Below are 13,451 nucleotides of genomic sequence, written 5' to 3'. Positions count from 1 at the left end.
GCCGCAACTAGAGGAAGCCCTCGCACAGAAACGAAGACCCAACACAGCTAAAAATAATAAAATAAATAAATAAATAATTAAAAAAAAAAAAAAAAGAACTTGGTCTAGCCTTCCAGAAAAAGAACAGAATAGGTGCTCATCTCAGTAGGAACTGAGGACTGTGGAAATCAATGTCTCCACTGGCTTTTACAGGGGACTCTGGTCACCTGTGCATCACGTAAGCCCAGGGTTCCAACTTCTCCCATCAGTTTATTTTGTAGGTTTGCTGATTCTATCAAGACAGAATCACAGGACGCTCTAGGCCGCTGCTGCAGAAGGTAAACCAGAGACTTCTCTGCTGCCAATCAGACCCTCCCTCCTGGTGGTTAGTGCACGGGCGCCTCAGGGCCCACCCGCAGATGCCGCCGCCCCGGCTTCGATCAGAGCACCCCGCTTTTACACACCAGGGCCCTGTGTAAGATTTAATTAAAAACAATAGGGTCTTCTGCTTAATATAAAATAAAAAAGCTTAAACACACTGCCTTAGAACACTCGGATAGAAAACCATGTAACGGCACTGGGAAGGGCGAGTGATTTTTTCCTGAATCTTTGGGGTTCAAGTCTGCTAGCCCTGACACTGCAGATCTTTGCCCCTGGTACCATGTCCGGGCACCTCTTTTAAGCCATGGCAGCTGTCTGAAATGCTGATGACAAACTGCTATTTATCGACCGACCGGAGACCGGCCACGTGCACCGCCCCGAAGAGCGGGCCAGCTCAGGCTCACCTTATCGCTGTCCAGCGTGTTCTGAGACGTCCGGGACGCGATTGAAATCGTATCAGGCTGGCTGCTGCCATCTCCTTGGCTGTCCACATCCTCTCCATCCCTGGAGACACAGAGAAAGCCCTGACATGGCTGGATTTGCTTTTCAAGAATGGTAAAGATGGGCTATCAGCCATTGGAGGAAGGACAGATTTGTTTAAAGAGGTGCAAATCGGTCTCTGTGATTACGGCTGCCACCACGGTATTCATGACGATAGATGACCCTTCACTGAGAACAGGCTTTTTGCTGGGCCCTGGGCTGAGAGTCTAACATCGACCACTGCACTGAGTTCTCACAGCAATAAAATCCAGTTGATAGGGTCATCGCCATTTTAGAAATGAGAAGCAAAAACGTCTAGATGCTACCTAACTTGTCCAAGGTCACATGCACGACTTACACATGAGCACAGATTAACACTTGGGGTGGAAAAGGAAAAGAATTAGGGGTTTGTATATAGACTTTCATTTACTTTAAGCTGAAGGAGGTTGTTGTCTTGACAAAGGAATTTCATTACTAAGAATGATGTTATATATGAATTGTATTCTTTAAAAAATTACTCCTCAATATTTCTCAAAAATATTTGAGAAAAATGATTTTTGAAAAATAGTAAGTTAACATTGCCTTGTTCCTTTCCTTCAATAAAAGCAAACTTACAAAAAAAATCCCCAGGCACTGACCTCCTTCCCTTCTGTCTTGTTGCCGGAGCTGTTTTGGGGATGTGAATGGGCTCCTTCAGGGCACCTTTCAGGTGAATGGTCCTTTCCTGGATCACCTCCCGGATGTGCTTGATCCAGTCCTGCTTGTTTTCTATACTGGAGGCCTTGACAAAGTGTTAGAATCAATCAGGATACAGAAGGGGCCTTTTCCAGAACCTGCACTGACCACATTCAGGTCCCCGCATTCCTGGAATTGCCCATTTAAAAAATAACTTTTCAGCAGAAAAGCAACCAGCTCCTGTGTTTAATTTCCCACCAAATAAATGACCCTAATTTTGAATATTTTGTCATCAAGACCGTTTTTATTCTATAGCGTTCATGTTATTCCACATCTCTGAATATTCTAGTAATCAATCATTCTCCAGCCCTAAGACCTGTTAAGCAGCCCTGGGTAAATATGAAAACACAGCCACCCCCAAACCCAAGTGTCTTGAGGCCCTTTAGGCAGACAAGTGGCCCGTGGAGCATCGGCAGGAGCCTGAACCAGTGCCCCAGACCTTGCCACCTCGCCCCCTTGGACTCACGATCAACAGGTGCAGCTGCACCATTTCCCCACCTGCGTCCGCTCCCCATCCCCACTTGCACGCTATGCAGTCGGGGCCTCCCTAATCCTCCTGTTATAACTGAGGACCTGTAGTGTGGACACACTGGAAATGTGCCTCAGGCCACACTGCCAGCAGGTGAAGAAGCCGGGATTCCCGGCGGGTGGACGCCCCAGCCCACCCCCCCAACCTCTGCCTGTATCCACCTCCGGTTAGACCACTGGGATAAACCAGGGTAGCCTACTGCCAGTTACATATGGTGCATTTCCCTCAACTCCACTGCAACACTGGAGAAAGGTTCTCTGGAAATGACACATCGTAGATATTCAACAAGCATCGGTTGAATGAACACATATGGCATCACTTTTTCCAGATTTTTTTCTTTAACTATGCCTCAAAGGAGGTGGTTTTTTTTTTTTCCTTTTTACATGTTCTGGGCCTTAGTAACAGTTTTTAATTTCCTTACGGAAAACATCAACCTCCTATGATATAAGCATAATTCCCTGTGAATGATTAAAACAATCGTCAGTGGGATTATGGATGAGATCACGCAGGGAGGGGAACCCAGCATTTTCTCATGGTGGACCTTGTTTTTGAAAATACAAAGTCAAAGCCCATGCTGGGAAAGGAAATTAAAATTGAGAACTCTCTTTCTAAATAAAATGTTTTCACTGGAGGATGTGTCTTCAAAGTTAATGAGAGGTAGTAACAGAGAAATAAGTGAAGGATAAAAGGGGCCTCCTGCTCCTCTCCCCAGATCTGATGCCAGGAGAGCAGTAAAACCGATTTCTCCTGGGGTAGGAGGCAGGGTGACTAGGGAACAGGGGAGGCTGTGCATGAACTAAGCGTCTCAGGGTGGAAAACTGTGAACAACACAGAACTATTGGAATTTAAACGCCTGATACAAATGTTTGGGATGTTAAACAAAGGGAAAGACAAACAAAGAAAGGACATTTGGCAAAGTTTGGACATCTGTACCATGTTCAGAAATAAAGAAAATTCTCATAATTTAAGTAGAGCAAACTGACCATTACATTTATGGAGAGCAATTCTCCTAACCTTAAAGAAATTAAACAAGGAAAAAAGGCACCAATTTTTCAGAAACAGTAAAAGAAAGGTATCCCAGCTAGAGTACTAAGCAAAGGCCCCACCTGGCTAAGAGAAGGGAATAATTTGTTTCATACTCTCAGTAGTCTCAATCTGTTCAAGAAAGGATTTAGAAATAAAATTCTCCTTTCCAGACTATAAAAGTAAAAAAAGGTCACAATTTTGTTCTACAAGTACTAGGCCATCACCATCACTGTCATTACCACCATTACTGTCACCACCTCTACCACCACCGTCTACACCATCTACACCATTGCCATCTCTACCACTGTCTATACCCTCACCACCATCTACACCATAACCACCATCGCCACTGCTAAAATATCCACCACCTCCACCTCCACCCTCACCATCTCCACCCTCACCATCTCCACCCTCACCATCTCCACCACCATCTACACCCTCACCATCTCTACCACCATCTACACCCTCACCATCTCTACACCCTCACCATCTCTACCACCATCTACACCCTCACCATCTCTACCACCATCTATACCCTCACCATCTCTACCACCATCTATACCCTCACCATCTCTACCACCATCTATACCCTCACCATCTCTACCACCATCTATACCCTCACCACCATCTACACCATAACCACCATCACCACTGTTAAAATATCCACCACCTCCACCTCCACCCTCACCATCTCTACCACCATCTATACCCTCACCACCATCTACACCATAACCACCATCACCACTGTTAAAATATCCACCACCTCCACCCTCACCATCTCTACCACCATCTACACCCTCACCATCATCTACACCATAACCACTATCGCCACTGCTAAAATCACCATCACCTCCACCACCATCTACACCCTCACCATCTCTACCACCATCTACACCATAACCACCATCGCCACTGCTAAAATATCCACCACCTCCACCTCCACCACCATCTACGCCATCAACACCACCACCACCACCACTAAGCAGTCTCTAAAATTAATAAGGACACCATTTCCTTTAGCCTCTCATTAGAAGTCAGAAAAATATTACCCCAAATTCCCTAGAAAACTTTCATTTGGTAAACCCTGCAAGGAAATCTGATTCTTCAACTGCATCATGAGTATTTTATTATGTCCTAAATGAAAGTAGTCCATATCTGGCTAAAATATCTGGCACTATTTCTCAGATGTACCCTTTGGCATGTGTCACTGCAGCTAATCTGGATAAATACTCATAAGTTGGAAGTTTTAAGGTCTTGAGTATACTTCAAAACTTTATCCCTTAGAAAAGTTCAGCTATCTAATATCGAGCTATCAGTGCAATTTATATTTTATAGGGCTTTACGCCAGTACTGACGAGAATACGCTGGGTTGGTAGTCATATATTCATTGCAAAACAATCCATCATTTCCAGGTGAATAAAGACCTTAGGAACACAATGGCTTCCACAGTCAGCGGTCACTAAAGTACAGGCTCTACAAGAGCGCCGTACTGTTAAATAACTCACAGTTGCTGGAAATACCGTAGAGAGACTCAAAGGGAATGTAAGGGACAAAATTGCTGACATGCAAGTCCACACACCAGAGGCCCATTAAGCTTTTGGCTCATCTCCCAATATTCTACAAATCTTCAGCTACATCTGAAGTCGCTTATGGTCTTTCCAGATAGCTCAGAAAGACAGTTCCATCTGCATTTTCTCAAACACAGGAGGGAAGTCCACAAGACACCCTTAGAGCCCTCCAACTTTCCTAGGAGAGGTTAGTGTACTCAAAACAGCATTCAAATTAAATATTCAAAGATATATTCCTCCCTCAAAGACTACATACTCCAAAGCACCCTTAGTGTTTCTGAACACTTTAAATGATAACATTACCAAACCCTATACCTGATCATGACCGACCCCCCTTTTTTCTCTGCCTCCAAACTGGAAAGCCAAAGAGTCTAGGACCCCATGAAGACTCCTAGCACGTTCAGCCTTGAAACTGTCAAAGGCCCTCACAGACTCATGAGGTGCCTATTTTCCTTTGGAAACCAGAGGTCAAGTGTACAATGGGAGCTACTGGTCCATATCTCCCTCCTCCTGTACCTCAACTTCTTGCATCTCTTATGGAATTACCCAATTCTTTTCAAGACTGGAAGAATGGAGAAGTTTAGAAAGACCTTTCTCCAAGTGATCTTTTGTAGGCAAGCAAAAATTTAGCTCGAGTTATTTCACCACTAGAATACCAAACTGAATTTATTCTACTCGTCTTTTTGTGGTAATCACCAATCTCTACAGAACACAAAGGGAACAATAAAAGGACATGAAAACCAATATGGTTCAACAACAGGAAAAAGCACTCACAGACATGGTAATCTTGTCACAAAGCACATTCCCAAGCTTCGGATGGACGTACCTTAAGGACAATTTTATTATCTGAAGTTGGCGTCCTCCCCACCCACAGTGCAAATTTGCAAGGATCTCCTTCAACGTGTTCTGTGACACCCAACTCTGAGGTCTGGATAAAAAGACAATTACATAATTAGGCAACAGAAAAATTCTGGCAGGATATAGAACAGAGACAAAGGAAACCGTTTTTGGTGACTTGTGCTCACGCTAGGTTGTAATGACACAGTTTGTTTACACTGATACATACTCCTTAGACCTCACTTTAGTTAAAACGAGGAAATTTTGTTCTTAGGCTACACATGGTTGGCTTCATCTCTTTTGCTTCCTCTGAGCACCTCCACTGGAAATCCTGATGCAGGTCAACAAGTAAATCCAGAAGAAGAAAGCCAAATTATCTAGAAAGTCCTATTTCCTATTATCTGGAAAATCAAGAGTTGACTATTTTCAACCTTATAAACAATAAAATGAGTCTGTCCTAGTTGCAAAGGAGCTGCTACCATGCACCTTCATTAACGAACTAGCTTCACAGAAGAAGCTAAATGATATTTTAAAACGCAGTTCGTTTCCAATGTGTTTATCAATAGCATTAATGTTTAATATTTCGCCAATAATGTTAAGGGCTAAGAGACAAACTTTCTCTCTACAACACATGCATTTGCAGGAGATGCAGAACACGAAAGAGTGTAGATGAAGGTCAACATCTTCACCCTCCCCCGCAATCAGGTTCACCCCAATGCATTCTCTCCCTTCCAGCAAAGGAAGTGATTCATAATTGTGGCCTCTGAGGGAACCTTAACTTTTAAAAGATAAATTAAGTGAAGATGTATCAGCTTCTAAAACAGACTAGCTTGGTCCCTAGGGACTGATTAAGGCCAGCTAGTGAAATTATTAGCCAGCAATGCTTCATGTTTTCTTTCCAGTTACAATATGATCTAAAATGATGTAAGGTGGGCTGTGATCCAAAAGACAATCTCAAACAGGAAACAAGCCAAAGAAAATGGTATGCCTATCATTAGCTTGAACTTGCAAACTCCAGATTATTATTAAGATGATTTCTACACTTGGTAGTATTCTATTACTTTGGGAATTTGATTAATACGTGGATATCATAAAAACGTATAATGTATAAGTTGTCCGAAGTCCAAACATCTACCAATATTTATAAGTGATCTGCCATATCTTGTGAAGAAACCAAATTCTACCACATTTTCTATTCTCTGACTGTGATTTTTTCCTCCCCCTGCCCAGCAATTTTGTGTTGAAAGCCCTCTGAGATATCGCCCACGAAGGCAAGGTGAGGATGACACCCGCCCGAGACTTTTCGGAGCATCGACCTGTGGTTTATAGATACTCGTGTGGGGCTGCCACCCGTGGAAAAGAGCACCAGGTGTGTTTCTCTTGCCCGGAAGTACGCCGACAAGTTAAAGAAGAATTCAGATGCATCACTCTATCTACCAAGCGCTCAAGGGAGGCTGCCTCTAGGCAGGTGGGGCTGTGTATCTCTAAAACGATTTCCGCTTATAACATACATTTTCTCTAATAATGGTGTTCTGCTGCTCTTCTTCATAACTGTATTTTTAATGAAAACATCAAACTTCATCATTAAGAGCTCACAGCGAGCCACCCAGTAGGCTGCTTCAATAAATTCCAATGTCGGTGAATGAAATATTAATTGTAATGATATGAGAACTTACTTCATCATAGTCTAACATGATTGATTGATTTATAAAGCTAGTTAAGGCATACAGGAGATAAATAATTTAAGTTCACTTACAAAGTGTCTTCTTATCCTGCAGTTGGATTCTATGGAATTTAGAAAAAGCAAGTTTCCTAAGTCTAGGGACACTCAAACTCACAAGCGCCCTCTAGTGGACTCAAGGCTGTCAGAATTTCACTGAAGAAGCTGCTTCAGAGTCACACTTTAGGAGTTTGGGAGGTTAAACTGAAGGCCACCAACAGTAATTTTTCTCTGACCACAAGAAGCTGCAACTGTGTCACCTTTAAACTTACAATTCTGAAGGCCTATACTTACAAACAATTTGCTTTTATAAAGGTACTTGCTTCTGCCACTGGAATCTTTCACTTCTTTACTAAACACTAAGGACATTTCAAAAAGGAAGAGGTGTCGTTCTCGACCCTTTCGAATTAAGGTTTTTGGGTCCCACACTTGGAAGGATTCCTGCAGGATGAGTTCTCCCTGAGACTCAATGTTTTCATCAAACCCTGGAACACGAAAAAAAGGAGGCACGGTCAATTTGAAAGAAAATGGAAAATGATGCAGTAGTAGCATCATGGCTACTTAAACATTTGCAAAACGCCCATCGGTTAAATCTCCGATTAAAGTTTCCCATCTGGGCCTCTGGCTCCAGCCTCCCCGGCACTGACAGAGGATCATTATTCCTCAAATACAACTTTGCATATATTTTCCCGTGTTCAAAACAAATGCAGCCCTCCTCACCCCTGAGATCTGCTTTAAGCCCGGCCCGCAGCGTCACTCACAGCGCTCCAGCACACAAGCCTGCTCCGTCCAGAAGGGCTCACTGACCACCCCCCACCTGCCACCAACTTCCAGCCTGCGTCTCGACCCTCTGCTCCCTCAGCCTGGAACATCCTTCCCGGACATTCTGCTGAAGTCCCAGCCTTTCTTCAAGGCCCTGGTCTGGCCTTCCTTCTGGGAGACGTCCCTGGCTACCCTTCCTTGGGGGGTTTTCTCTCCTCTGGACACGAAGCTCTTCAAGCGCGTCGGTCACGCTCTGGTCACTGGCTGCCATTCACTGCGGCTGTCTCTTCCTGAAGTGGCCGACACCCGAGCAGGGGCTGCTAGCCATGTACCAGCCTCCAGGGGCCCCCTCCTCGACGAGCAGAAGCCCCTCCGCGGCCGCTCAAGCCAGCACTACATTTCCCAGCCCCCCTGCGGCTAGGAGCAGCCACACGCACGGTCACCTACGCCCGGGCCACGAGGGGAGACTCGGGCACAACTTCTGGCTTCTGCCCTTCGAGCTGTCCCCTCCCCGCTCTTTCCCCACATCCTGCTAGATGGAAGGCTAACGTGGCCTTGACACACCCTGCAGCTGGCCAACCAGCAAGACATCCAAGGAGTGGAGAGAGACCAGCTGGACAGAGCCTGAGTCCCTGGTGATGCCCTGAGGGTTGCCCACCAGCTCGGGATTTTACATCAGAGGGGGAAAAGGTGCTCTGGCTTGGCCTCTGATTTGGGGGGTCTCTGTAACTAACAAATAGCAGCACCTCTGCCCTAACTGGGAAACTGTTCAATGTGACCAGTGGTGACCACACAGGCTGGCTAAAGCGTTTGGGGCAGGATTACTTCTTAACTCTGTGTAACCTGATAATGAGAGTTGAGCTGTAACACAGAAATAGCTTTCTTAAACAGAAGCATTCATGGAAATTATACTGGCGATGATCATTTTTAGGCGTATTTATCTGATTCTCTTTTTGCCACGTTCCACGCGCTGTTTGGCTGCACGGGCAGCGATGTGGAACCTGCCTGGTTCAAGGCTCTGGCAAGTGATGCAGTGGATGCAGAGATGGGGAAGATTCGAGCGCTGTTAGGGATTTTACAGTCTTGGGGGATGGATCTACCTATCCTTCCACCTGTCCTTCTAACACAGAGACCAGGTAGCTGAAGGCAAGTGACACAAGGTGCTCCCGGGGTTCAGAGTGTGGGGCGGCTGCTCTCCAGTGAGGGGACAAGGACAGGCTTGTGATGAGGTCGAAGCATGTCATGTACTCCTTAAGGGAAGCAACGAGACCAATTACTGAACAGAGAAGGCACCTGCACCTGCACTGATGACTGCTAACTAAACAGGACGTGGGCACAGGACGTGGGGGGTGGTGGACACGTGGTGCCGGTGGGAGGCGGGAGGTGGGAGGCGGGAGGACGTACCTTCCAGCATGCTCAGGTGCATGGCGTCGTTGGCCCGCTTTGGCACGCTGAGCATCACCTCCAGGCCGTCCTTAATCTCCCCCTTCCCCTCCTCGCAGCACGTGAGCAGCTCCTGTGGGAAACCAACACCGTGAACGAGCCCAAGAGAGCAAAATGCTCCGCTACGGAGGTCTTTGCAGAAATGAAAGAGTTTGTGAAAATCCATGACTTTCAAGATAAAAACAGACTGGTCAATTGGGCAGGGATTCGCATAGAGAACGAATGATAAACCTGAACTGCCTCTTAATCCAATGGATGCAAGGGTTTGTCCTGCTCAAATCAGGACATTTCTTCAGTTCAGAGGAAACCAGATGCAGTCAGAGATTAAAACGAAGTTAGTGTACACGTCAACTACCGAGCCTCAAAAATGACAAATAAAATATTTAATCAGTGTAGCAAAGCACAGTCAGCTAGTGGTTACATCCGAAGGTCAAGCCAGAGTCCAATTAGCACTGCTATGCTTGCACAGGATCCCAGCATGATTCTGAGCCCTCTGGTGCCGCGAACACGATGTCCCCTCTGCCCTGGAGCTGCCCTGTCTCACAGCGGAAAGAGCATCGCTGCACAGTTACGTACAGGGAAACGCTTCTTCTCTGTGCTGGGACATTCAGAAGGCTCTAGAGATTGCAGCACGCCTCCCCGGGCATAATTACATTTCAGATCTGCGTAGGGGAACACCTGTCATTAGATGAGCGACAGCAGGACAACAGATTCACATTCTGGTGGGCTCCAAGGTATTTTCTCACCAGCGTGTATGTGATTTTTATCAGGCGGTAACAGTCACAACAGCTCTCTGCGTCCTGGTGCTCAACAAGAGGGACGTGGCCCTGCAGCCAGCCTTGGCCATACCCTGGATGGTCTCAGGCAGTGCAGCCGCCTGACAGGCCCCTCTTCTCATGGCCAGATGGTGTGCACCTATTATTCTGAGCAGCTTGGCAAAAAGTGCCTTAAAACTGCAATGCGCCGAGACTAACTTCACTGTCGGAAAACCCTCCTCGTTGGGGAGCCAGCATAGCTCATGACTGCTCTCTTGAAGAACCCCTGGGCAGAATAAAGTCAGGTTTTATAAATTAAAGCAGAGGTTTAACAGTGAAAGACTAGATGTGAGGTCACCGAGGAAGAGATCTTTACTAGAATCACGTGCTAAAAACAAAACCCATCAATCCTGAGGACACTAAGAGGTAAATTGCCTTCGCAGAATTAGAAAGCAAAGGGCAAACGTGAATATAAACAACTTAGCCTCCTGACTTTTATTTCATGTTTATAGCAACCACATAGTTCTGCCGTGGTGGTCATAAAATCACTTAATGGGGTTCTGATACGGAAGTGCAGGAGAGCTTTTCCAATATAAGAATGCCATAATGGTATCCCTTCACAAAAGAATGTAGCCACTTTTTACTGTTTCTAGATTTTTTTGTATTAACAAAAAGGGTAAAAATAAGGGTTTCAGGCATTCATAACTTCATCTTCTGTATTTCTTTTATATCTAGAAAAATTACATGATCATCTCCTATTGCTGTGTTAGGACCAAACTGGGGACTTAGTTGGGTTCATGCAATGTTCTTACTGGGATGAATGGATGTGGGTACATTCTAATGTTTAATAACGTTCACCAGCCAAGGAAACGGTGGGGTAAACACCATGAGATAGAATTTGTAGATTATTTTTCTTGTAGTCAAGAAAATGTGCGTCAATTATATATAATGAATTCTGTAACAACTCTTATCACAAATTCTAAGTTTTCTTCACCATTCTATTGTCAGAACTAATCATTATTTGATTTTTACAAGTGTGATTTTAACTATAATCATTCATAACCAAGAAACAGCAGAGGTCAGTCTGATACAAGTCATACTGGGAACAATGGTACTAAATCATCCAGGATTGACAATTTTTCCTTCCTTTCTCATTTTATGTTAGGGACTAGGGTCAGTCAACAAAGTTCAGGTGCATAATCAAGAAATATACTATTATTTACCAGATGCACTGACAAATCGGTCGGGGCAATAAATGGCAATGAGTTATAAAATAACATTAATTTGCTAGGTGTTATTTCAAAAACTCAGGGTACTCTACATACATAAAACAATGTCAAAATGATAATGCACAGTGCATAAAATTTTTCAGGCTGAAGAGGCTTCATACATACTTTTAAAAGGAGCTGATACTTCGTTATTCGCTGAACAGGTTTAATAAGGTAGGAAGAGATGGAATTGGCTAATCCATGCCGCTGTTGTATCTCCTGAATTAAAAAAAAGCATACACACACACACACACACCACTGTGTAAGTCAGATAACAGGAACTAAAAATTTACATTCATTTACCCCCATGATGAATACACACAAACCACTTTTTCTAAAGTAGAAATCACTATTGCTTCTTTTAATAAGCTCAACGTAAAAATAACAAATCTCGGTCATCACTTTGAATACTAACGACACAGTGTTTCCCCTGTATTACAGGCCTTCACGTGCAGAGGTCAAGCAGGGAAGCCAACCACTCCTGGTGCCGGCATCACCGCACCTGCCCGGCAGTCAGACTCTCCCACTGCGGCTCCTGAAGCTTCGGCCACGTGCGCACCCTCGTCACAGACCACATCGCAACCCTCCCTACTGGAGGCTCCCTTCGTCCTCGCTATAAGGAAGTCCTCTCTCCTGCTTGCTCTCCTTTTCACACCAACCTACTGTATTTGCAGTATCTTAGCTCTTGGCATCCTCCTTAGGGCATGGGTTTTTTTCCATGACTTTTGATTCCAAACAGCACACGTGCCATACGCTCAATAAGGCCTTCAATAATCCCAACTGCATGGAGACACAGTGTTGGGCTCCACATAATGGCCGAGACCCAGGGTCGTATGAAATACCGGAAAGAAAAGGCCTCACTGGGCTGGGAGCAGGCTTCATATGCACCCAGGCAGTGATGTGTAACTACTGGTCATGAGAATGGCAACTAAAATAGGGGCATCGACAGGCAGGGCTCCACCTCAAAAGACAGGAGCTAAAATGTATCCTAATTTCCCAGACTTTCAGAGAAGAGCAGATGACCACACTCGGCCATGTACAAACGTAAAGACGGAAACAAGTCTGATACCCTCGTGGCCTCATGCACCAAATTATACATAAAATTCGGAAGTACCTTGTCTTTTAATCAAAATTTATTTGGCACACATTTGACTCTGTTCTGGAAACCCCCAAATCACTCTATATATTATATCATGAGGCTCCATCACCTTTCGTACTAAACAACCTCCCTGCAACGTGGTCCCAAAAAAGATGAACTATGTTTACACCAATGAGAATATAATTAATGAACCTCCCAATGGTCTGAGCTGTTAGAGTGCTATTTGTAAAATTTTACTGATAGGCCACTTTTGGAAGTTAATAACATCATGAAATTGAAATGGGAAAAATAAATGATCAAAAAAGATTCAAAGCTATTTTTTTATAGAGGGGAAAAGAAGTTTAATAGTTTATACTCATACTTTTTAAATGATATTACATGGAAAAAATTAATGACTATATATAAATTGTAAGTAATGACATATATACACATGTATATATTAAAATCTGAATTTTTTACAGATTTACAGCTTGCAGTATTTGAGAAGCATCTTTTAAAAACAGAATAAAAGAATATCCCATTATAAATGTGATAGATAAAAATGGTATCATGCCATCCATTAGGTGAAAGTTATGAGTCATGCTGCATTTTATGTACACGAAATGCAACTTAGAAAATATCACAGCTTCTTTAGTAATCTATTACTTACATCAAAGTAGGATCCTGCATGCTCTAATATCAGCTGAGTAGAATCAGGCTTATTTTTGCAATATGTGACATACATCTGAAACTTGTCTGCCTATATAAACAAAAAGAAAATTAGACTATCTCTTTCAAATGACAATAAATAAAATTCTGATAAACTTTTATGTAGAAAAGAAGCTGTGTGTATAAATGACCTTCAAGCCCCCAATTTAAGAAACCCTACT

At 44.0% G+C, this 13,451-nt stretch overlaps 1 protein-coding gene across 4 annotated transcripts in view; it reads right to left on the bottom strand.

Moving 5' to 3' along the window:
• Positions 1-13,451, bottom strand: part of TRIO (trio Rho guanine nucleotide exchange factor) — a 370,516-nt gene that overhangs the window by 89,329 nt on the left and 267,736 nt on the right. For all 4 annotated transcript variants that reach the window (XM_061189136.1, XM_061189139.1, XM_061189138.1 and 1 more), the window contains exons 27-33: positions 13,232-13,321; positions 11,610-11,702; positions 9,422-9,533; positions 7,550-7,740; positions 5,525-5,626; positions 1,479-1,621; positions 765-864 (exon numbers count right to left, since the gene is read on the bottom strand). In XM_061189136.1, the coding sequence (XP_061045119.1) occupies positions 765-864; positions 1,479-1,621; positions 5,525-5,626; positions 7,550-7,740; positions 9,422-9,533; positions 11,610-11,702; positions 13,232-13,321 (831 nt within the window). The remainder of the gene's footprint in view (positions 1-764; positions 865-1,478; positions 1,622-5,524; positions 5,627-7,549; positions 7,741-9,421; positions 9,534-11,609; positions 11,703-13,231; positions 13,322-13,451) is intronic.

Source organism: Eubalaena glacialis, chromosome 4 (genome assembly GCF_028564815.1).
Source record: "Eubalaena glacialis isolate mEubGla1 chromosome 4, mEubGla1.1.hap2.+ XY, whole genome shotgun sequence".
NCBI lineage: Eukaryota > Metazoa > Chordata > Mammalia > Artiodactyla > Balaenidae > Eubalaena > Eubalaena glacialis.
Note: the sequence above shows the minus strand (reverse complement) of the source record. Positions and strands in the feature narration are given on the sequence as shown.